Source organism: Amblyraja radiata, chromosome 14, assembly GCF_010909765.2.
Source record: "Amblyraja radiata isolate CabotCenter1 chromosome 14, sAmbRad1.1.pri, whole genome shotgun sequence".
NCBI classification, from domain to species: domain Eukaryota; kingdom Metazoa; phylum Chordata; class Chondrichthyes; order Rajiformes; family Rajidae; genus Amblyraja; species Amblyraja radiata.
The window spans coordinates 4,853,425-4,878,511 of record NC_045969.1 but is presented as its reverse complement, the minus strand read 5'-3'; the positions used below and the strand labels follow the sequence as shown (position 1 = coordinate 4,878,511).

The window sequence follows — 25,087 nt, the reverse complement described above, 5'->3', positions numbered from 1 at the left end:
AGCCCAGGGCCTACTTTACAATGGATCCCAGTGCCCCAGGCCCACTTTACAATGGATCCCAGTGCCCCGGGCCTACTTTACAATGGATCCCAGTGCCCCAGGCCCTCTTTACAATGGATCCCAGTGCCCCTGGCCCACTTTACAATGGATCCCAGAGGCCCAGGCCTAGTTTACAATGGATCCCAGTGCCCACGGCCTGCTTTACAATGGATCCCAGTGCCCCGGGCCTACTTTACAATGGATCCCAGTGCCCCCTGGGCCTACTTTACAATGGATCCCAGTGCCCCGGGCCTACTTTACAATGGATCCCAGTGCCCCGGGCCTACTTTACAATGGATCCCAGAGCCGCCAGTACAGGTGTTCCCACCGCGCCCGCTCACCAGGTAGTACCGCCTCTTGGTCTTGTCGACACATTTGCCGTGTAGGCAGATCCTGCCCTTGCCGCAGGGGGTTCCCTCCACCGCGGGCAGCTTCTTGGTCATGCACACCATCTGGCCCTGGCGGATGACGGCACACCACAGGCGGGAGCAGACGTCCATGCCGGGGCACACCGTGTACTCCGGCCCGAAGGCCAGCTTGCACTGACGGGCCGCATCATAGCTCTGCCCCGGCAGCTCATCCGGTGACCGCAGCGGATTCTTCGGAGGGTGGAGGAGACAATCGCCTGTACGGGGAGAGAATCGATAGTCCATGAATCACCCACGCACTGCGCGCAAGCCCCAGGAGGAAGGCACGCCAACATAAGCACATACGATCATAAGGCCATAAGATCATAAGATCATATTATGTCATTGGTCATAAGGTCGTGTGATAAGATCATATGGTCATATTATGTCATAGGTCATAAGGTCATACCATAAGTTCATAAGGTCATATTATGTCATAGGTCATAAGGTCATATCATAAATTCATAATATTATAAGGTCATATTATGTCATAGGTCGTAAGGTCATGTCATAAGGTCATAAGGCATAAGTGATAGGAGCAGAACCAACCCATTCGGCCCATCAAGTCTACTCTGTCATTCGATCATGGCTGATCTATCTCTCCCTCCTAACCCCCTTCTCCCCATAACCCGTACTAATCAAGAATCCATCCGTCTCAGTTTTAAATAAACCCACTGACCTGGCTTCCACAGCTTTCTGCGGCAATGAATTCCACAGATTCACCACCCTCTGACCAAAGAAATTCCTCCTCATCTCCTTCCTAAAAGAACGTCCTTTAATTCTGAGGTTGTGACCTAGACTCTCCCACTAGTGGAAACATCCTCGCCACATCCACTCTATCCAGGCCTTTCGCTATTCTGTACGTTTCAATGAGGTCCCCATTCATTATTTTAAACGTCAGCGAGTACATGCCCAGTGCCATCGAATGCCATCATATGTTAACCTACTCATTCCATGAATCGTTTGTGTAAGCCTCCTCTGGACTATCCCTTGGAGAAAGTACTTTTAGATTTAGTTTACTTTACAGATACATCGCGGAAACAGGCCCTTCAGCCCATCGAGTGCACGTTGACCAGCGATCTCCCCGTACACCAGCACATACCAGGAACAATTTACATTTCTTATCAAAGCCAATTAGCCTAAACACACAGAAAGCACACAAGGTCAGGATCGAACCCGGGTCTCTGGCACCGTAAGGCAGCAAATCTATCATTGGGCCATTCTGCTGCCACTGTGACTTAGTGTAGATGGGACATGTTGATTGGTGTTGACAAGTTGGGCGGGAGGGTCTGTTTCGATGCTGCATGACCCTATGACTCTAAGTTGGGCCGAAGGACCTGTTTTCGTGCAGCTTGACTATAACTCGATGACTGTTCAGTCACTTCTGTTGGTAGAACGTGATGTGTCTGAGACTGCTTGCAATGCTCACCCATGTTACAGCAGCAACAAGTAGCAGCAATCATCACAGCTTGGTTTGGGAACAGCTCCAACCAAGGAATTGCAGCATATTGTAGACACAGCCCAGGCCATCACACAAACCAACCTCCCTTCCATTGACACCATTTATACCTCACGCTGACTCGGCAAGGCCAGCAGCATAATCAAGGACGAGTCTGACCCTGGCCACTCCCTCTTCTCCCCTCTCCCATCGGGCAAAAGGTACAGAAGTGTGAAAACGCACACCTCCAGATTCGGGGACAGTTTCTTCCCAGCTGTTATCAGGCAACTGAATTATCCTACCACACCCAAAGAACAGTGCTGAACTACTATCTTCCTCATTGGTGACCCTCGGACTATCCTTGATCGGAATTTGCTGGCTTTATCTTGCACTAAATGTTATTCCTTTGCAATCATGAATCGTCTTTCCACTGACTGGTTAGCACGCAACAAAAGCTTGTCACTGTACCTCGGTACACAATAGACAATAGGTGCAGGAGTAGGCCATTCGGCCCTTCGATCCAGCACCGCCATTCAATGTGATCATGGCTGATCATCCACAATCAGTATCCCGATCTTGCCTTCTCCCCATATCCCCTGACTCCGCTATCTTTAAGAGCCCCATCTAGCTCTCTCTTGAAAGTTTCAAGAGAACCGGCCTCCACCGTCCTCTGAGGCAGAGAATTACACAGACTCACAGCTCTCTGTGTGAAAAAGAGTTTCCTCATCTCCGTTCTAAATGGCTCGCCCCTTATTCTTAAACTGTGGCCCTGTTTTTTGGACTCTCCCAACATCGGGAACATGTTTCCTGCCTTTAGCGTGTCAATAGACAATAGACAATAGGTGCAGGAGTAGGCCATTCTGCCCTTCGACCCAGCAACGCCATTCAATGTGACCATGGCTGATCATCCCCAATCAGTACCCCGTTCCTGCCTTCCCCCCATATCCCCTGACCCCGCTATCTTTAAGAGCCCTATCTAGCTCTCTCTTGAAAGCATCCAGAGAACCCGCCCTCTGAGGTTCTGGACTCCTCAAACATCGGGAACATATTTCCTGCCTCTAGCGTGTCCAAACCCTTAATAATCTTATATGTTTCAATAAGATCCCCTCTTATCCTTCTAAACTCCAGTGTGTACAAGCCCAGCTCCATTCTCTCAGCATATGGCAGTCCCGCCATCCCGGGAATTAACCTTGTGAACCTACGCTGCACTCCCTCCATAGAAAGAATGTCCTTCTTCAAATTAGGGGACCAAAACGGCACACAGTTGACAATGAACTAAACTGAAACCGAACTGAAACTAACTGCATCTCAAGTGTTGGGAATCACTTTGCAGCAGCTCGAGAAATGCACCAAGTCTCCACGTAAATGCAAAGTTGGTCATTCATCCTTTCCACTTGGAAACTTGCAGTAAATAAACAAACGAGCTATTTCAGCTAAATCTGTTTACACTAATGTTGCCCTGTGTTTTCTTTGGAGTTTCCTTCCAGTTACTTGTGCCCAACTCTTAAAGGTACTGCCCTTTGATGAATTATCCATGTTTATACACTGAATGCCTCAGAGTCGCTATTAGTTTAGTTTCGAAGTTTCCCAGCTGGGGACACGGTAGCAGAGTCTAATGATGTTTCTGCTGACGCCCACACACAAGTTCAGAAGTGATAGGAGAAGAATTAGGCCATTCAGCCCATCAAGTCTACTCTGCCACTCATGGCTTATCTATCTCTCTCTCTCCTAACCCCATTCTCCTGCCCTCTCCCCATAACCCCTGACCCCTATACCAATCAAGAATCTATCCATCCATCCATCCATCCATCCATCCATCCATCCATCCATCCATCCATCCATCCATCCATCCATCCATCCATCTATCTCTGCCTTTAAAATATGCATTGACCTAGCCTCCACAGCCTTCTGTGGCAATGAATTCCACAGATTCACCAGCCTCTGACTAAATTTAGGGTCAGAGAGTGGGCTGTCGAGGTTCCCCCCTTCAGTGCAGGGGACCTGGGGTCGCCATTAACCTAGCGACCCAATGCTGATACATGAATGAATGAATACTGAATGAATGAATGAATGAATGAATGAATGAATGAATGCTTTGTTGCCGCATGTGACAAGTCACAGTGAAATTCTTTGCTTGCTTATCCAAGGTATGCGAATAGTCGCCACACAGAGGGCACCAACAAGGTTACAAAGTAATACAGGATCAAACCTCGGATCTTCTTAGTGTAATGGGCACATCAACCTGTCTAACAGACCCACTGCAGTGTCTTGTGAACCTACTCCATTGAAGGCATTGGACTTCTTCCCTGGAGCTGTTACACTACAATGTTGAGAACTATATTCTGCACCCTGGCATCTTTCACTTCTCTCTGCCTTTAGGTACTTATGTTTGGCTTGATTGTTTAGTTTGGTTTAGAGATACAGCGTGGAAACTGGCCTCTCGCCCCCACTGTGTCTGTGCCGACCCATTCACACTAGTTCTATCCGACACAATTTCCAGAGCTAATTAACCTACAAACCTGCACGTCTTTGGTGCGTGGGAGGCAACTGGAGCGCCCGGAGAAAACCCAGGGAGAACATGCAAACTCAGTACAGCCAGCACCCATAGTCTGGGTCTCTGGCACTGTGAGGCAGCAACTCTACCGCTGCGCCACCATGCTGCACGCTGTGGTCTTGTATTCAGGTGTATTATCTGATTTGACTGTAAACCAAGCAAGTTCAAAGCTTGCATTTATTTATATCAAAGGGACTGGAAGACAAAAGCAGAGATCTAATGCTAAGGCTCTATAAGGCCCTGGTCAGGCCGCATTTGGAGTACTGTGAGCAAATTTGGGCCCCATATTGGAGGAAGGATGTGCTGGCTCTGGAGAGGGTCCAGATGAGGTTTACAAGAATGATCCCAGGAATGAGCGGATTAGCATACGACGAGCGTTTGACAGCACTGGGCCTCTACTCGTTGGAGTTTAGAAGGTTGAGGGGGGGGACCTCATTGAAACGTACAGAATAATGAAAGGCCTGGGTAGAGTGGTTGTGGAGAGGATGTTTCCACTGGTGGGAGAGTCTAGGACCAGAGGTCACAGCCTCAGAGTTAAAGGGCGCTCTTTTAGAAAGGAGGTGAGGAGGAACTTCTTTAGTCAATCTGTGGAGCTCATTGCCACAGAGGGCTGTGGAGGGCAAGCCAGTAAATAGTTTTAAGGCAGAGATAGACACATTCTTGATTAGAACGGGTGTCAAGGGTTATGGGGAGAAAGCAGGAGAATGGGATTAGGAGGCAGAGATCAGCCATGTTTGAAGACTCGATGGGCCGAATGGCCTAATTCTACTCCTATAACTTGTGAACAAAACAATTTTTTCCACTGTACACAAAAATGCTGGAGAAACTCAGCGGGTGCAGCAGCATCTATGGAGCGAAGGAAATAGGCAACATTTCGGCCCGAAACCCTGAAGGAAATAGGCAACGTTTCGGGCCGAAACCCGGAAGGGTTTCGGCCCGAAACGTTGCCTATTTCCTTCGCTCCATAGATGCTGCTGCACCCGCTGAGTTTCTCCAGCATTTTTGTGTACCTTCGATTTTCCAGCATCTGCAGTTCCTTCTTAAAAAAATGTTTTCCACTGTACCTTGTTACACTTGATAATAAGGTTTCTGAAAGTTCCTACCACAAGCCAGGGGACTGTCCGATTCACCTCTAACCCATTGCGGACATTGGACTTTGTTTATATGGAGGTGATGCGCTGCGATGCTCAGAACTATATTCTGCACTCTGTATCTTCCCCTTGGCTCCACCTGAACTGATTGTATCTACATATGGTTGTATCCATAACTGATATGTTTGGATAGCGTGCAACACAAAGCTTTTTGCTGTACCTCAGCACATGTGACAATAACACACCTCAACCTAATGAACCTGCTGCAGCCCTGGTGCATCCATCCTCTTGAGGACACAACATGATTTGGGTTGTAATAAAAATGAACTGCAGAGGCAGGTTTACACCGAAGATAGACACAAGGTGCTGGAGCAACTTATTGGGTCAGGCAGCATCTCCTAAGGAAAAGGAATAGGTGACGTTTCGGGTCAATAGACAATAGGTGCAGGAGCAGGCCATTCGGCCCTTCGAGCCAGCACTGCCATTCAATGTGATCATCCACAATCAGTACCCCATTCCTGCCTTCTCCCCATATCCCCTGACTGCGCTATCTTTAAGAGCTCTATCTAACTCTCTCTTGAAAGCATCCAGCGAACCGTCCTCCACTGCCTTCTGAGGCAGAGAATTCCACAGAGTCACAACTCTCTGTGTGAAAAAGTTTTTCCTCATCTCCGCTCTAAATGGCTTGCCCCTTATTCTTAAACTGTGGCCTCTCACAACATCAGGAACATGTTTCCTGCCTCTAACGTGTCCAAACCCTTAATAATCTTATATGTTTCAATGAGATTCCCTCGCATCCTTCTAAACTCCAGAGTATACAAGCCCAGCCGCTCCATTCGATCAACATATGACAGTCCCGCCATCCCGGGAATTAACCTGGTGAACCTACGCTGCACTCCCTCAATAGCGAGACCCTTCCTCAGGATTTGGGATGTGCCCTGTTGGTAGGGGTTATGAGCAGTCACTAATACAGCAAGGTGGGACGGGAGCAATAAACACTGGTATCAAGGACAGCGGTAAAATAATCAGGATTCTCCTAATGGTGAGTAGGTGAGTGTGGCAGAATTCCGAACTGTACACAGAGAACTCCATACAGACCTGTTGTTCTCAAGCTTGCACCACTGCGAGTGTTTACTTTAGTTTAGTTTATTGTTGCCATGTGCACCGAAAGATGAGGAAAGACCATGTGAGGAAGGACATTCTTGCCATAGAGGGAGTACAGAGAAGGTTCACCAGACTGATTCCTGGGATGTCAGGACTTTCATATGAAGAAAGACTGGATAGACTCGGCTTGTACTCGCTAGAATTTAGAAGATTGAGGGAGGGATCTTATAGAAACTTACAACATTTTTAAGGGGTTGGACAGGCTAGATACAGGAAGATTGTTGGGGAAGTCCAGAACAAGGGGTCACAGTTTAAGGATAAGGGGGAAATCTTTTGGGACCGAGATGAGAAAAACATTTTTCACACAGTGAGTGGTGAATCTGTGGAATTCTCTGCCACAGAAGGTAGTTGAGGCCACAGTTCATTGGCTATATTTAAGATGGAGTTAGATGTGGCCCTTGTGGCTAAAGGGATCGGGGGGTATGGAGAGAAGGCAGGTACAGGATACTGAGTTGGATGATCAGCCATGATCATATTGAATGGCGGTGCAGGCTCGAAGGGCCGAATGGCCTACTCCTGCACCTATTTTCTATGTTTCTATGAAAACGAGGTGCAGTGAAAAGTCGTTGTTCAAAGACAAGGCTGTACATGAACGCAATCATCACGCCGCCCACGCTGCGCATGTGGAGGATTAAAAGATACGACATCAAGAGCGCGTCTGTCAATGTACATACCGTGGCCGTCATCGAAGAACTCTGTTACCGTGGCCGAGGTGCACTTGGACCAGGGCTTGGAAGAGTCGATGCTGGTCAGGATGGACGACATCAATCGCTTATCCTCCGTCAAGCCGTAAGACTCCTCGCAGAACTTGGAATCATCGTGCGAGAGACCCAGCAGGTGCCCTGCGATCAACAACAACGTTATTTAATTTTAGTTTTCAGTCAGAGGGTGGTGGAACTTACGGTCACAGAAGGCTGTGGAGGTCAAGTCAGTGGATATTTCGAAGGCGGAGATAGATAGATTCTTGATTAGTACGATGAGGGGGAACTTCTTTACTCAGAGAGTGGTAGCTGTGTGGAATGAGCTTCCCAGTGAAGGTGGTGGAGGCAGGTTCGTTTTTATAATTTAAAAATAAATTGGATAGTTATATGGATGGGAAAGGAATGGAGGGTTATGGTCTGAGCGCAGGTATATGGGACTAGGGGAGATTATGTGTTCGGCACGGACTAGAAGGGTCGAGATGGCCTGTTTCCGTGCTGTAATTGTTATATGGTTATATGGTATATGGTTATATGGTACGGGTAGTCAGGGGTTATGAGGAGAAGGCAGGAGAATGGGGTTAGGAGGGAGAGATGGATCAGCCGTGATTGAATGGCTGAGTAGACTTGATGGACCGAGTGGCCTAATTCTGCTCCTAAATAGACAATAGACAATAGGTGCAGGAGTAGGCCATTCGGCCCTTCGAGCCAGCATTCACTGTGATCATGGCTGATCATCCACAATCAGTACCCCTTTCCTGCCTTCTCCCCATATCCCTTGACTCCGCTATCTTTAAGAGCCCTATCTAACTCTCTCTTGAAAGCATCCAGAGAACCGGCCTCCACCGCTCTCTGAGGAAGAGAATTCCACAGACTCACAACTCTCTGTGTGAAGAAGTGTTTCCTCGTCTCCGTTCTAAATGGCTTACCCCTTATTCTTAAACTGTGGTCCCTGGTTCTGGAGGCCACAGTTATGAAGTTAAACTTATGAAGTTTAGTTTAGAGAGACAGCGCAGAAACAGGCCCTTCGTCCCACCAAGTCCGTGCCGACCAGTGATCCCCGTATACTAGCACTTTCCTACACACACCGGGGACAATTTACAATTATACTAAGCCAATTACCCTGCTAACGTACGTCTTTGGAGTGTGGGAGGAAACCGGAGCACCCAGAGAAAACCCACGCAGGTCACGGGGAGAACGTACAAACTCCGTACAGACAGCACCCCCGGTCAGTATCGAACCCGGGTCCCTGGCGCTGTAAGGCTGCAACTCTACCGCTGCGCCACAGTGCCGTCTGTTCAAACACAACATTTCGTTCGAACCATGTACGTTTGAATGACAATAAATGGCATTCTATTCTATTCTATTCTCTATCCAATGTGACGCCTTAAAATAGTGAAACCAAGTTTAAAGTGAGAGCTAATTGAGAGTGATATCACGGTGGCGCAGCGGTAGAGTTGCTGCCTTACAGCGAATGCAGCGCCTGAGACCCGGGTTCGATCCGGACTATGGGTGCTGTCTGTACGGAGTTTGCACGTTCTCCCCGTGACCTGCGTGGGTTTTCTCCGAGATCTTCAGTTTCCCCCCACACTCCAAAGACGTGCAGGTTTGTAGATTAATTGGTTCGGGCAAATGTAAAAATTGTCCCTAGTGGGTGTAGGATGGTGTTAATGTGTGGGGATCGCTGGTCGGCGCGGGCCTGGTGGGCCGAAGGGCCTGTTTCCGTGCTGTATCTCTAAACTAAACTAAAGGAGGAGATGAGTTTAACTTGGCATCATCGAGGGCCCGGTGGGCCGAAGGGCCTGTTTCCGTGCTGTATCTCTAAACTAAACTAAAGGAGGAGATGAGTTTAACTTGGCATCATGTTCAGCACGGACATTGTGGGCCGAAGGGCCATCTCTACTGTTCCATGTGCTGATTAGAATGCAAGAGGTTTTGTGGTGATATTATATGAAAATCATGAGGGGAATGGATAGGGTGAGTGCACAGAGTCTTTTACCCAGGGTGGGTTTATGAAGGAACTGTAGATGCTGGTTTACACCGAAGATAGGTACAAAGTGCTGGAGTAACTCAGCGGAACAGGCTGTCTGTTTCTTAAACATTGGGATAAACATCTAACTGTTTCTTAAACATTGGGATAGTCCCTACCTCAACTACCTGCTCCATACACCCACCACCCTTTGTGTGGAAAAAGTTACCCCTCAGATTCAGATTAAATCTTTTCCTCGTCACCCTAAACCTATGTCCTCTGGTCCTCGAATCCCGTACTTTGGGCAAGAGACTCTGTGCATCTACCCGATCTATTCCTCTCATGATTTTATATGCCTCTATAAGATCACCCCTCATCCTCCTGCGCTCCAAGGAATAGAGTCCCAGCCTGCTCAACCTCTCCCTGTAGCTCACACCCTCTAGTCTTGGCAACATCCTCGTAAATCTTCTTTGTCCCCTTTCCAGCTTGACAACATTTACACCTAAGATAGACGCAAAATGCTGGAGTAACTCAGCGGGACAGACAATAGATAATAGGTGCAGGAGTAGGCCATTCGGCCATTCGAGCCAGCACCACCATTCAATGTGATCATGGCTGATCATCCCCAATCAGTACCCCGTTTCGTCCTTCTCCCCATATCCCCTGACTCCGCTATCTTTAAGAGCCCTATCTAGCTCTCTCTTGAAAGTATCCAGAGAACCGGCCTCCACTGCCCTCTGAGGTAGAGAATTCCACAGACTCACAACTCTCTGTGTGAAAAAGTCTCCTCATCTCCATTCTAAATGGCTTACCCCTTATTCTTAACCAGGCAGCATCTCTACAGAAAAGGAATGGGTGACGTTTCGGGTCGAGACTCTTCTTCAGACTGAGAGTCAGGGGAGAGGGGGACATAGAGATATGGAAGGGTAAGGTGTGAAAATTAGAGATCAAAGGGGATGAGGCTCAAGGAAATATAGAATGGATCATTGTTAGCTGAGGGGAAGGTGACAACAAGGTGCACAATGTAAATAGGTTTCAGGCGAGAGGGGAAAGATTTAAAAGGAACCTGAGGGGCAACTTTTTAAGTGAAGAGGGTGGTGGGATTATGGAATGGGCTGCCAATGGAGATAAATGAGGCAGGTAGCTTAAACAGCATTTAAAATACATTTGGACAGGCACATGTATAGGAAAGGTTTAGAGGGATTTAGTTTAGTTTAATTTAGAGATATAGCGTGGAACAGGCCATTCGGCCCACCGAGTCTGCGGTGACTAGTAATCCCCGCACACTAACACTATCCCACACACACTCTAGGGACAATTTACAATTTTACCTATGAGCCAATTAACCTACAAAACCTGCACGTCTTTGGAGCGTGGGAGGAAACCGGAGCTCCCGGAGAAACCCCATGCAGGTCACGGGGAGAACGTACAAACTCCGTACAGGCAGCACGCCCGTAGTCAGGATCGAACGCGGGTCTGTGGCGCTTTGAGGCAGCGACTCTAATACTGTGATATGGGCCGAGTTTGTCTGGGGTCCACCAGGGGTTTCCCCGAAGGGGCAGGGGGCTCTCTTCGACTCACCGATCTCATGAGCGACGGTAAACGCGGCGTGCAGCCCGTCGTCTTCAATGATCGCACAGCTACGGTGAGAGGAACAGATGGTCCCCACGTCCGCCATCCCCAACGTGTCACACGAATGGTGGCCGCACAGATTCTGTGAAGAGGACGACAAGACAGATGGAAAATTATTAGATTCAAACTAAGACATTCGGAAGCTTTCTTCCTCGGGTTGGGAAACCCTGTCTGAAGAAGATTCCCAACATGAAACATCAGTCTGAAGAAGGGTCCTGACCCGAAACATCACCTTTTTAGTTTAGAGATACAGCGCGGAAACAGGCCCTTCGGCCCATCGGCCCATCGAGTCTGCGCCGACCAACCAGCCCCCACATTAACACTATCCTACACACACTAGGGAGATTTTTATAATTATACCAAGCCAATTGTCCGACAAACCTGGAGTGCGGGAGGAAACAGGAGCACCCAGAGTTTATGTTTAAGAAGGAACTGCAGATGCTGGAAAATCGAAGGAAGACAAAAATGCTGGAGAAACTCAGCGGGTGAGGCAGCATCTATGGAGCGAAGGAAATAGGCAACGTTTCGGGTCGAGACCCTTCTTCAGACTGACGTGAGGGTGCGGGGGAAGGAAGAAAGGAACTGGTGGAGCCAGAGGGCTGAGGGAGAGCTGAGGAGGGGAGTAGAAAGTAAGGACTAGAGTGGTGAATCTGTGGAATTCTCTGCCACAGAAGGTAGTTGAGGCCAGTTCATTGGCTATATTTAAGAGGGAGTTAGATGTGGCCCTTGTGGCTAGGGGGATCAGGGGGTACGGAGAGAAGGCAGGTACGGGATACTGAGTTGGATGATCAGCCATGATCATATTGAATGGCAGTGTAGGCTCGAAGGGCCGAATGGCCTACTCCTGCGCCTATTTTCTATGTTTCTATGTTTCTATGACTACCTGAAATTAGAGAAGTCAATGTTCATATCACCCAGAGTTTAGTTTAGTTTAGAGAGGCAGCGCTGAAACAGGCCCTTTGTCCCACCAAGTCCGCGCTGACCAGCGACCCCCAACTACTAGCACTTTCCTACACACACTGGGGACGATTTACAATTATACCAAGCCAATTAACCTGCTAACTTGTACGTCTTTGGAGTGTGGGAGGAAACCGGAGCACTCGGAGAAAACCCGCGCAGGTCACAGCAGGGAGAAGGTACAAACTCCGTACAGACAGCACCCGTAGTCGGGATCGAACCTGGGTCTCTGGCGCTGTAAGGCAGTAGCTCTACCACTGTGCTGCTGTAACACTCTGTAACAATTATGATACTTTTGAAAACTAGTGAAGAGCCAGGCAATGCAAACAATTTTAAAGATAAAACCAGGAAGGAAACTGATTATCTGTTGCAGAATCCTTCCGAGATTGAATCTAACATTAGCAAGCAGCTATGATTATCCAAAATTATTTATTTAGAGCACAGCCCAGAGGAGTAGTGATTGGAGCAGTGGACACACAAACACTTTAGCTTAAAGAGCCAGACATTAAAACAACGCTGCAGATTATTAGGGCGGCATCGTGGGGCAGCGGTAGAGTTGCTGTCTTACAGCGCCAGAGACCCGGGTTCGATCCAGACTACGGGTGCTGTCTGCACGGAGTTAGACAATAGACAATAGGTGCAGGAGTAGGTCATTAGGCCCTTCGAGCCTGCACCGCCATTCATAGAAACTTAGAAACATAGAAAATAGGTGCAGGAGTAGGCCATTCGGCCCTTCGAGCCTGCACTGCCATTCAATATGATCATGGCTGATCATCCAACTCAGTATCCTGTACCTGGCTTCTCTCCATACCCCCTGATCCCTTTAGCCACAAGGGCCACATCTAACTCCCTCTTAAATATAGCCAATGAACTGGCCTCAACTACATTCTCTGCCACATTGGCTATATTCAATGTGATCATGGCTGATTATCCACAATCAGTACCCCGTTCCTGCCTTCTCCTCATATCCCCTGACTCCGCTATCTTTAAGAGCCCTATCTAGCTCTCTCTTGAAAGTATCTAGAGAACCGACCTCCACGGCCCTTTGAGGCAGAGAATTCCACAGACTCACAACTCTCTGTGTGAAAAAGTGCTTCCTCATCTCCGTTCTGAATGGCTTACCCCTTATTCTTAAACGGTGGCCCCTGGTTCTGGACTCCCCCAACATCGGGAACATGTTTCCTGCCTCTAGCGTGTCCAAACCCTTAATAATCTTATATGTTTCAATAAGATCTCCTCTCATCCTTCTAAACTCTGGAGTATACAAGCCCAGCCGCTCCATTCTCTCAGCATACGACAGTCCCGCCATCCCGGGAATTAACCTTGTGAACCTACGCTGCACTCCCTCAATAGCAAGAATGTCCTTCCTGAAATTTGTACGGAGTTTGTATGTTCTCCCCGTGACCTGCCTGGGTTTTCTCCGAGATCTTCGGTCTCCTCCCACACTCCAAAGACATCGCCGGGGTTTGTAGGGTAATTGCCTTGGTATAAATGTAAATTGTCCCTAGTGTGTGTGGGATAGTGTTAATGTGTAGGGGATCGCTGGCCGATGCATTCGGTGGGCCGAAGGGCCTGTTTCCGTGTTGTATCTCTAAACTAAACTAAGTTGCTCTGTGAAGTTGACGAGACTGAAGTCTTGTCCCACCGTGGGCAACAGTGGTGGCTTGTCAGCTAACCGAGGAAGATGGAGCACTGTGCAAACTGGTCACCAGTGGAGCAATGGAAAGGGAGAGGAAGAGAAAAAAACCCAACACTGCAGAGAACCAGCAAAACATGATAATTATAAAAATAACATGGTAGAAAGGGAAAGCAAATGACTGGTGTTTTTGTGCAAGTCGCTGGCATTAGCTCCAAGATCCTGAAACAAGCATCAGTACAGAGGCGTGGTGGAAGAGTTGCTGTTGAACGCACAATTAAATCAACATAGAACAAAATAAATACTGAAAAATATGGTGGCACAGTGGCGCAGCGGTAGAGTTGCTGCCTTACAGCACCAGGGACCCAGGCTCAACCCCGACCACGGGTGCTGTCTGTTCGGAGTTTTCACGTCCTCCCCGTGACCTGCGTGGGTTTTCTCCGGGTGCTCCGGTCTCCGCCCATATTCCAAAGACGTGCAAGTTTCTCGGTTATAATTGGCTTCTAAAATTGCAAGTTGACCACAGTGCGTGTTTGTAAGTCGAGCAGAAAGCAATCTTAAGACTTGAAACGTCACCCATCCACGTTCTCCACAGATGCTGCCTGACCCACTGGGTTAAGGCCCTGTCCCACTTTCCCGAGTTACTCACGAACTCTCCCGAGTTTTCCCCTTGATTCGAACTTGAGGAATGTCGGAAAATAATCGGTAGCGAGTCCGTAGGAGTCCGTGGATGTTTCCTAGCGGCTCGTAACGCCAGCCGTAGGAACTCGGGGCATCAGGTAAGTCGGGACGTTTTATCAACATGTTGAAAAATGTCCACGAGTTAAAGAAATAGCCCCGAGTACCTACGAACGACTATTGCCGTAATTCTCCGAGTTCGAATCAAGGGGAAAACTCGGGAGAGTTTGTGAGTTACTCGGGAAAGTGGGACAGGGGCTTTACTCCAGCATTTTGTGTCCATCTCAGGTTCGTAGGTTAATTGACTTCTGTAAATTGTAGGCCCTGCCCCACTGTACGAGTTCATTCAAGTGTTTCCCCCGAGTTTGCCCTGATTCGAACTCGGAGATTTACGATAACAGCCGCTCGCAGGTACTCGGGGCTCTCGTGGACATTTTTCAACACGTTGAAAAATCTTCACGAGTCTTCCCGAGCTTACCGCATTTCCCGAGTACCCGCCGTTAGCGTTACGAGCCACTAAGAGACGTCCCCTACCTCCGATGTACTCGCTATGTATATTCTAGGTTGAACAAGTTAGGTCTTTATTCTTTGGAGCGCAGAAGGTTAAGGGGGGACTTGATAGAGGTCTTTAAAATGATGAGAGGGATAGACAGAGTTGACGTGGATAAGCTTTTCCCACTGAGAGTAGGGAAGATTCAAACAAGGGGACATGACTTGAGAATTAAGGGACAGAAGTTTAGGAGTAACATGAGGGGGAACTTCTTTACTCAGAGAGTGGTGGCTGTGTGGAATGAGCTTCCAGTGAAGGTGGTGGAGGCAGGTTCGTTTTTATCATTTAAAAATAAATTGGATAGTTATATGGACGGAAAGGAATGGAGGGTTATGGTCTGAGTGCAGGTATATGGGACTAGGGGAGAATACGTGTTCGGCACGGACTAGAAGGGTCGAGATGGCCTATTTCCGTGCTGTAATTGTTATATGGTTATATGGTTATCACGAGTTTGATTTTTTTTTAAACTCGGGAGAGCTCTTGAATGAACTCGTACAGTGGGACAGGGCTTTAAACCATCCCGAGTGTGTGTAGGATAGTGCTAGTGCATGGGATGATCGCTGGTCGGCATGGACTCGGTGGGCCAATGTTCCATGTTGTACGTGACCTGGGTGTCATGGTACACCAGTCATTGAGAGTAGGCATGCAGGTGCAGCAGGCAGTAAAGAAAGCGAATGGTATGTTAGCATTCATAGCAAGAGGATTTAAGTATAGGAGCAGGGAGATTCTACTGCAGTTGTACAGGGTCTTGGTGAGACCACACCTGGAGTATTGCGTACAGTTTTGGTCTCCTAATCTGAGGAAATACATTCTTGCCATAGAGGGAGTACAGAGAAGGTTCACCAGACTGATTCCTGGGATGTCAGGACTTTCATATGAAGTAAGACTGGATAGACTCAGCTTGTACTCGCTAGAATTTAGAAGATTGAGGGGGGATCTTATAGAAACTTTCAAAATTCTTAAGGGGTTGGACAGGCTAGATGCAGGAAGATTGTTTCCGATGTTGGGGAAGTCCAGGACAAGGGGTCACAGTTTAAGGATAAGGGGGAAATCTTTTAGGACCGAGATGAGAAAAACATTTTTCACACAGAGAGTGATGAATCTATGGAATTCTCTGCCACAGAAGGTAGTTGAGGCCAGTTCCATTGGCTATATTTAAGAGGGAGTTAGATGTGGCCCTTGTGGCTAAAGGGATCAGGGGGTATGGAGAGAAGGCAAGTACAGGATACTGAGTTGGATGATCAGCCATGATCATATTGAATGGCGGTGCAGGCTCGAAGGGCCGAATGGCCTACTCCTGCTATTTTCTATGTTTCTGTGTTTTCTATGTATCACAAAACTACACTAGACCCATGAATCAGGTGCTGCTCAGCCCGATATTTGCAATGGGACATCCCATAAAAGTCACAGGGCAACAGTGCATTTTTTCTTTTGGCTGACAAAATATCTTTAGGAAAATAAATAGATGTCGGTGAGAGTGTGTCGCAGCACATGAGGAAGAGATGCACAAATATATGTGGACAAACACAGGGGAAACAAACAGCCTTGGTGTCTAATATTTACACAATCTCACAACGCTGTCGGTCACAATCATGTGGGATTTGATGGCAAGTTTTGTTGAGCAGTTAGCATCCCCAGAGGGAAACTAACTGCCATCTATTCATAGTGCAGTTATTGACACAAACACACACACACAAGCTCCTGACCACTCATGAACTGAACCCTAAGGTGAGAGGGGAGAGATTTAACAGGAACAGGAGCGGGAACCTTTTACCACCAGAGAGGGTGGTTGATACAAGCTGCCAGTGGAGATGTGTCGGGAAGGAACTGCAGGTGCTTGGTTTACACCGAAGATGGACACAAAGTGCTGGAGTAACTCAGCGGGTCAGGCAGCGTCTCTGGGGAAAAGCAATCGGTGACGTTTCGGGCCGAAACACTTCCTGGGACCTCTGAAGAAGGCTCTCGACCCAAAACGTCAGCTATCGCCTTTCTCCAGAGATGCTGCCTGACCCGCTGAGCTGGCACAGGAGGTAGTTCGGGTAGGTACTTTAAGCATTTAAATGTCATTTAGACAGGTGGCGCAGCTGGTAGAGCCGCTGCCTCACAGCGCACAGAGAACCAGGTTTGATCCTGACCTTGGCTGCTGCCTGTGTGGAGTTTCCATGTTCTCCCTGTGACTGCGTGGGTTTCCTCCGGGTGCTCCGGTTTCCTCCCACATCCTCAAAGGCGCTGTGGGTTTGTAGGTTAACTGGCCCTCTGTAAATTGCCCCTAGTGTGTGGGGAGTGGATGAGAAGGTGGGGAAACATAGAACTAATGTGAACGGGTGATAGATGGTCAGCATGGAGAGGGTGGGCCGAAGGGCCAGTTTCCATGCTATCTCTAAACTACGCCACATGGATAGGAAAGGCTTAGAGGGATAATGGCCAAACGCAGGCAGGTGGGACCTGCGTTGATGAGGCATCTAGTACAGCATGGACAAGTTGGGCTGAAGGGCCTGTTTCCACGCGATAGGACTCTATAAACCCCTGAACTCAACCAAAGAGGTTCTATCTGTTCTCTGAATCCACACACCCTCTCTAAAACAGACTATAGACAATAGGTGCAGGAGTAGGCCATTTGGCCCTTCGAGCCAGCACCGCCATTCAATGTGATCATGGCTGATAATCCCCAATCAGTACCTCCGTTCCTGCCTTCTCCCCATATCCCCTGACTCCGCTATCTTTAAGAGCCCTATCTAGCTCTCTCTTGAAAGCATCCAGAGAACCTGCCTACACTGCCCTCTGAGGCAGAGAATTCCACAGACTCACCACTCTCTGTGAGAAAAAGTGTTTCCTCGTCTCCGTTCTAAATGGCTTACTCCTTATTCTTAAAATGTGCGGCCCCTGGTTCTGGACTCCCCCAACATCGGGAACATGTTTCCTGCCTCTACAGGATAGACATTTTAAATGATTTTTCTTAAAAAAGTACCAGAAATAAAATATCACATGGTGGGCAGATAGATAAGTAATTAATGGGCATTTCCCCCCTGTAATATATGAAATAACATGGGCAGGTTGCTTCAATGAAAGGCACACTAAAGTCTGATGAAAGGTCCCACTAGACACATATTAACAGAACTCTGGACCACAAAGGACCTCAGCCTAATGCATCTCAAAACATCCAGCTGTGTAAAAGCCATAGAATTATGGTTAAAGCATTGGCAAGGTGATTAATGCTTTAGAAACATAGAAAAATAGAAAATAGGTGCAAGAGTAGGCCAATCAGCCCTTTGAACCAGCACCACCATTCAATATTATCACGGCTGATCATCCAAAATCAGTACCCCGTTCCTGCTTTTCCCCCCCATAATCCCATGATTCTGTTAGCCCCCAAGAGCTAAATCTAACTCTCTCTTGAAAACATCCAGTGAATTGGCCTCCACTGCCTTCTGTGGCAGAGAGTTCCACAGTTTCACAACTCTCTGGGTGATTTATTTTTTCTCATCTCAGTCCTAAATGGCCTACCCCTTAATTCTGTGACCCCTGGTTCTGGACTCCCCCAACATCAGGAACATTTTTTCCTGCATCTAACCTGTCCAATCCTTTAAGAATTTTATATGTTTCTATAAGATCTCCTCTAATCCCTCTAAATTCCAGTGAATACAAGCCCAGTCGACCCATTCTTTCATCCTAAGTCAGTCGAGCGGAGTTATCAGTGGAGTTAGTGTATTACTGGAAGGATTGCTGTATTGTTATTAGGGTTGTTGCGATAGAGGCCAAGTCATTGGCCATTTTTAAGGCTGGGATTGGCAGATTTTTGATCAGTACGGGTGTCAGGGGATACGGGGAGAAGGCAGGAGAATTGGGTTGGGAGGGAGAGATAGATCAGCCACCATTGAATGGCGGAGTAGACTCGATGGGCCGAATGGCCTAATTCTGCTCCTATTGCTTATGAGCCTATGAACTTGCACCAATGATCTGCCATGGCCTATCCAATATCTCCACGTTAGATAAAGCCCTCCAATCTAAGGCAGCATCCCTGCGCAAATAATACTAACTAGGAGAGGATATCTGTGGGTGAAAGAAACACAAAGTGCTGGAGTAACTCAGTGGGTCCGGCGGTATCTCTGGAGAATATGGATAGGTGGTGTTTCATGTTGGGGCCCTTCTTCAGACTGATGTTCATGTCTATCTCCCCCTCTCCCCTCCCTCTCTCTCTACTTGGGACGACAGATGGCACAATGGGCTAAGTGTTCGGCTGGCGACTGGAAGGTAGCCGGTTCGAATCCCGCTTGGAGTGCATACTGTCGTTGTGTCCTTGGGCAAGACACTTCACCCACCTTTGCCTGTGTGTGAATGTGTGCGAGTGATTGGTGGTGGTCGGAGGGGCCGTAGGCGCAGAATGGCAGCCACGCTTCCGTCAGTCTGCCCCAGGGCAGCTGTGGCTACAGAAGTAGCTTACCACCACCGAGTGTGACTGAGGAGTGAATGAATAATGCGATGTAAAGCGCCTTGAGTATTAGAAAGGCGGTATATAAATCCCACCCATTATTATTATTATTATTACTTCCCCTCTCTCTACCTCCCTCTCTCTCTCTCTCTCTACCTCCCTCTCTCTCTACCCCTCTCTCTCTCTCTCTCTCTCTCTCTCTCTCTCTCTCTCTACCTCCCTCTCTCTCTACTTCCCCTCTCCTCCTCTCCCTTCTCTCTCCATCCCACTCTCTCTCTACCTCCCCCTTATCTCTTCTTCCCCTCTCTCTCCTCCCCTCCCCTCTCTCTCCCTCTCTCTACCCCCTCTCTCTCTACCTCCCTCTCTCTCTACTTCCCATCTCTCAACCTCCCTCCCTCTCTCTACCTCCCCTCCTCTCTCTCCTCTTCCCCCTCTCCCTCCTCCTCCCCTCACTCTCTTCCTCCCCCTCTCCATCGCTCTACCTCTCTCTCTCTCTCTCTCTCTACCCCACCCCCTCTCCCCTACCCCCCCTCTCTCTACCCCTACCCCCCTCCTCTCCCCCTACCCCCCCCTCTCTCTCTCTCTACCCCTACCCCCCCCTCTCTCTCTACCCCTACCCCCCCCCTCTACCCCTACCCCCCCCCTCTCTCTCTCTCTACCCCTACCCCCCCTCTCTCTCTCTCTCTACCCCTACCCCCCTCTCTCTCCCTATCCCCCCCATCTCTCTACTCCCCTCTCCGTCTCTCCCTCCGCCTCAATATTGAAGGGTTGGAGTATTATCTCTCCTTCACCATCCCTGATCCAGTGCTTGTGTTTCTAACGGGTGACCTGCAGCCTATATTAAACATCCCACAAGCTTCCTATCGATGCACGGCCACAGAAACACTGAGGGTGCAGGGGGGGTGGGGGTGGGTTGCATGTTATGCAAGTGCTGTATGTGTGTGACCTGGTCCCGGTCACAGACTGTATCTGCTGCTGAAATTCCGACCGAGTCAAAAAAACCTCTGGCACTTTACCGAATGCTCCAGAATTAGCAGCGGTCCGGCTTAAAGGGGCGCCGCCTTTTTTTTTTTGTGTTTAAAGGAAAATTAAACGTTTGGCAAAAACAATCTCATGAGCTCCTCAGAGGGAATAGCCTATAAATTGCCCGGCCGTGACAAGCTTGCAACTTACTCCACTGACATGTTTGTGAACCAGTGGAAAATAACTCATGAACTTGGAGCTGCCTTTAATGTTGCACACGCGTGCTACACAAGGCTTGCAAATCCACAGCGCTGTGTTTACAAACAGCTGACCGAGATTGGGAGGGTGTTTCTGGTTCACGTTGACTCCAAGACGCTCTGCGGAAAGAATGCATCCCTTTACCGCCCCATTCCAAAGCACCAGAGACAGCGCCAAGCCAGTGAACCGAACCGCCTCCAAAATAAGCCATGTCCAACTCTATATTTGACATATTCAAAAAGTGCTGGAGTAAAACTCAGCGGGCCAGGCAGCCTCTCTGGAGAGAAGGGATGGGTGACGTTTTGCGGGGTCGAGACCCTTCTTCAGACTCAAACATTTCTAATCTAAACCATCTCCAGTCCAAACCATCTTCAGCAGCACAAACCATCTCCAATTGAATCATCTCCAAATACAACTCAAGATCCCACCTCCAACACATTTCCATCAAGATGACACCTCAGCAATGTGTTATTTTTTTTATTCCCCTGTCATAAAATTACAAATTTTGTAGCTCCTTTTGCAAATACGTGTCATTTTGCAAATATTTAGAGTCTTAGTCATAGAATGATACAGCGTGGAAACAGGTCCTTCGGCCAACTTGCCCACACCGGCCAACATGTCCCAGCTACACTGCAGTACCACCTGCCTGCGCTTGGCCCACAGCCCTCCAAACCTGTCCTGTCCTGAAGAAGGGTTTCGGCCCGAAACGTTGCCTATTTCCTTCGCTCCATAGATGCTGCTGCACCCGCTGAGTTTCTCCAGCATTTTTGTGTACAATCCATTTACCTGTCTAACTGTATCTTAAACGTTGGGATAGTCCCGGCCTCAACTACTCATTCCATACACCCACCACGCTTTGTGTGAAAAAGATACCCCTCAGATTCCTATTAAATCTTTTCCCATTCACCTTAAACCTATGTCCTCTGGTCCTCGATTCACCTACTCTGGCCATCGATCCGATCTATTTGTGTCTATTTTTCCGCAAATTGGTTTGGAGGGAAAACCGATCAGTTCACTATCCAGTGGCTTAATAACCATTGTATAAATCATACAGATCCTGACTGGTTTACTCATTCCTGCCGGAGGCTGCGGCTACAACATCCTGAAGCCGCGGCCTCTAGGTTGGAAAGTGGCCGTTTCGGGACCTCCAAGAGTGTTCGACCGTCCCGACGTCGGAGTTTCGACCATCCCGACGAGAGGGCCTGTACACTGGGGCGTCCGTAGCTGCGACTACGGAGGGTTATGGCCCCGACCACGGGTGAACAAAGGAGGAGGACTGACTGTACTTTGTGCCTTACACCACAGTGAAGAATGCTGTGGTGGATGTTTGTGTTAAATCTTATTGTGTATTGTGTGTTCTTTTCAAGTGTGTCGCTGCTGGCAAATTCATATCACTGCACTTACATGTGTATGTGATGAATAAAACTGATTGATTGATTGATTGATTGATTGATACAGACGGTGGCATACTGAGCCGAAAACAACGTGGTGGAGTGACTCAGTGGGTCAGGCAGCATCCGCCGAGGTGGTGGACAGTCGACCTTTCAGGTTGGGTCCCTACTTCAGAATAGACCTCTACATGATAGAATTGTGAGGTTATCACTCTTTGAGCTAATTCGAGATAGAGACAAGGGTATTAGTGAAGGATTGGGGAAGGGGGTAGATGAGAGTTGATGCATGAGGTATGTGTTAACCAGTTACTCTGGGACGGACAGAACCCAAGGACCTGTCTCTGTTGACTCCTAACCAATATAACAGGCAGCAGAAAGTCCAAACAAGGAACTGCAGATGCCTGTTTATACCAAAGGTAGACACAAAGTGCTGGAGTGACTCAGCGGGTCAGGAGAACGTGGATAGGCACCTGAAGAAGGGTTTCGACCCGAAATGGCACTTCTCCATGTTCTCCAGAGATGCTGCCTGACCTGCTGAGTTACTCCAGTATTTTGTGTCTGTCTTACAGTCTCTCTGTTTACAGGGAGGGAGGGGGGGGGGGGGGGGGGGGGGGGTGTTGGAGGTTCATGCAGAGTGCAAGCCATCAACAGCAATACATACTGAAGGCTACCGACCCAAAAATATCATGTCCCATTCCCTCCACAAATGCTGCCCAACCCGCTGAGTTCCTCCAGCACTTTGTGTTTTGCTCAATGTTCCAGCATCTGCAGTTCCTTGTGTCTTGAACACGCACATATACACACACACACAGATACAGATACACGCACACACAGATACACACACACAGAGGGAGAGATTGGAGGGGGAAAGGTGGGGGAGATTGGAGAGGGGATAGATTGGGGGGGGGGGGGGGGTTGGGGCGGTCCGGGGGAGAGATTGGAGGGGGAAAGGTGGGGGGGGGGGGGGGGGGGGGGGGTATTGGCGAGGGGATAAGTTGGGGAGGGGAACGGGTGGGTGGGGGTGGTGAGAGGTTGGGGGGGGGGGGGGGGGGGGGAGTTGGGAGGTTGGGGGAACGTGGGTGTTAGAGAGCATATTACTAGCCGAGGACCTACCTCCCGGGTGAAGAGCAGGGCTGCATCGTGCCGGTCTCCGTGCTGTCCGGCGCCGCTGTACCGGGAGTGCTGCCACCGGCAGAAGTTCTTCAGGGTGGCCGCCGCGTTCTTGTCGACCTTCGGCCCGTCGGCCGCATCCCTGACCGCCGTGATGTTGACCACGGCCAGGCGCAGCGGGTTCTCGATGCTGGCGTGCCCGTACAACTTGGAGGCGATGGAGGCCAGGGTAAGCAGGTAGTGCTGGAGGTGGCGCCCGTACTTGGCCGACATGGTGGCATCAGCCACCAGCAGCAGCTTGACGTAGCGGGGTCGGGACACCGAGCGCCTGGATCGCCCCGTCCGGTGTCCCCGCTGCCCGGCGGCTCCCGGCGGCTCCCCGCCCCTCGGCCCGGAGCCACGGATCTCGCAGCGGCTCGGGTGCCCCACCGTCTGGAAGCTGAACGAGTCCCGGGTGAAGAGGTGATGCACCGGGGCTGAACCGTCCCCGAACGCCCGGTTGTCCCCCCGCCTCTCCTCGCCTTGCCGCGGGCTGATGGTGTATCGCCAGCTCCCCAGGGCGAAGAAGCCATCCAGTGCCCCGCACACGTTGAACACGGCCAGTGACTCGGGGTTACCGTCCACCGTGCCCCGGTAGAAGCAGCGGCCGCTCGGCCCGTCCGCCGGCTGCCAGCCCCCCGCCGCCAGAGTGACAGGTTGGTGGCCGAAGCCGACCGAAGCCACCGCCTCGTCTCGCTGCAGGTCGAGCAGGAACCTCTTGCCGTCCGCGTACACCATGTAGCCCAGCTTGCCGTCGCCGGCGTAGATGCGGTCCACCGACTTCACCAGCCCGCTCGTCCGCCTCCATCCCGGCCGCGGGTTCTCGTCCGGCAGCCGCCGAGCCGGGCGTTTAGACTCGTCCCCAGCAAGGCACAGCACCGGGATACACCACACGCCGAACACCAGCCACAACATCGTCCCGGGGTTTGCTAAACCTACAGGTGAAAGCTGAAAAAACGCACAGTTTCCTAAACAATTATTCCTCGGCTTTATCAACAACAAAAAAGCTAACTTTCCAAGTTACTAATCGCGACAATGAGTGCTTATTTTGCAAGTAAACTTCTATTGCAAAGAAGACTTCTTTGCTCTCTCTCCCTCTGTCTCCCTCTCTCTCTATATATATTTTGTTGTTTTTTTCTTTTGCTTGCTTGCTTGCTGCTTTTTTTGTTTTTGTTTTCCCCCCCCTCTCTTGTCCGCTCTCCCTGCGAATTGGGGAAAGGGATCAATGGGTGTGTAAGAGGCGAAGCAATCGGTGCATTTGAATTTATAGAGAGTTGTGTGCAGCCTCAAAACACCGGCTGCTGCCGCTCGTCACGGCTGCGTGAGGGAGGCGGAGGCTTCCCAGCGCTCCTCCCTCTCTCCCTCCTTTCCTCCCCGGCCGGCGACAACCCAATCGCCGCCGGCTCAAGCAGCCTCCCCTCCCCTTTCCCCAACTCCCCTCCCCTCCCCTCCTCAAGCCGAGATCTCCTCGCCAAAGCGACGCGGAATCCACGGAGCCAGCCACCAAAAACCTGGCAGGGTTTAACCACATCACGACTGATGTATATATTTATATTACGGTATATGGACACACTGATCTGTTTTGTAGTCAATGCCTACTATGTTCTCCGTCTGAAGAAGGGTTTCGGCCCGAAACGTCGCCTATTTCCTTCGCTCCATAGATGCTGCTGCACCCGCTGAGTTTCCCCAGCAATTTTGTGTACCTCCTACTATGTTCTGTTGTGCTGAAGCAAAGCAAGAATGTCATTGTCCTATCAGGGACACATGACAACAAACTCACTTGACTTGATGGTTTAAAAATCGGTGTCTTTGGCACCAAGTTCAGGTATCACTGAAATTATCACCCAGCGTAAAGACACGGCTGGTTGTCAAACATAACACAATTTGGACAATTAAAAAAAAATCACGTTCAAGAAGGAACTGCAGATGCTGGTTTACACCGAAGGCAGACACAAAATGCTGGAGTAACTCAGCGGGACAGGCAGCATCTATGAAGAGAAGGAATGGGTGACGTTTCAATAGACAATAGACAATAGGTGCAGGAGTAGAGTCCATTCGGCCCTTCGAGCCAGCACCGCCATTCA

General features: G+C 49.4%; 1 protein-coding gene across 1 annotated transcript in view; it reads right to left on the bottom strand.

Annotated features, from left to right (window-relative positions):
• Positions 1 to 24,319, bottom strand: part of adamts5 (ADAM metallopeptidase with thrombospondin type 1 motif 5) — a 51,235-nt gene extending 26,916 nt beyond the window's left edge. Inside the window, exons 1-4 of the mRNA XM_033032384.1 lie at positions 22,968 to 24,319; positions 10,942 to 11,074; positions 7,368 to 7,535; positions 381 to 664 (exon numbers count right to left, since the gene is read on the bottom strand). Of these exons, the coding sequence (XP_032888275.1) occupies positions 381 to 664; positions 7,368 to 7,535; positions 10,942 to 11,074; positions 22,968 to 23,918 (1,536 nt within the window). The 5' untranslated portion in view covers positions 23,919 to 24,319. The remainder of the gene's footprint in view (positions 1 to 380; positions 665 to 7,367; positions 7,536 to 10,941; positions 11,075 to 22,967) is intronic.
• Between the last annotated feature and the right edge of the window lie 768 nt (positions 24,320 to 25,087).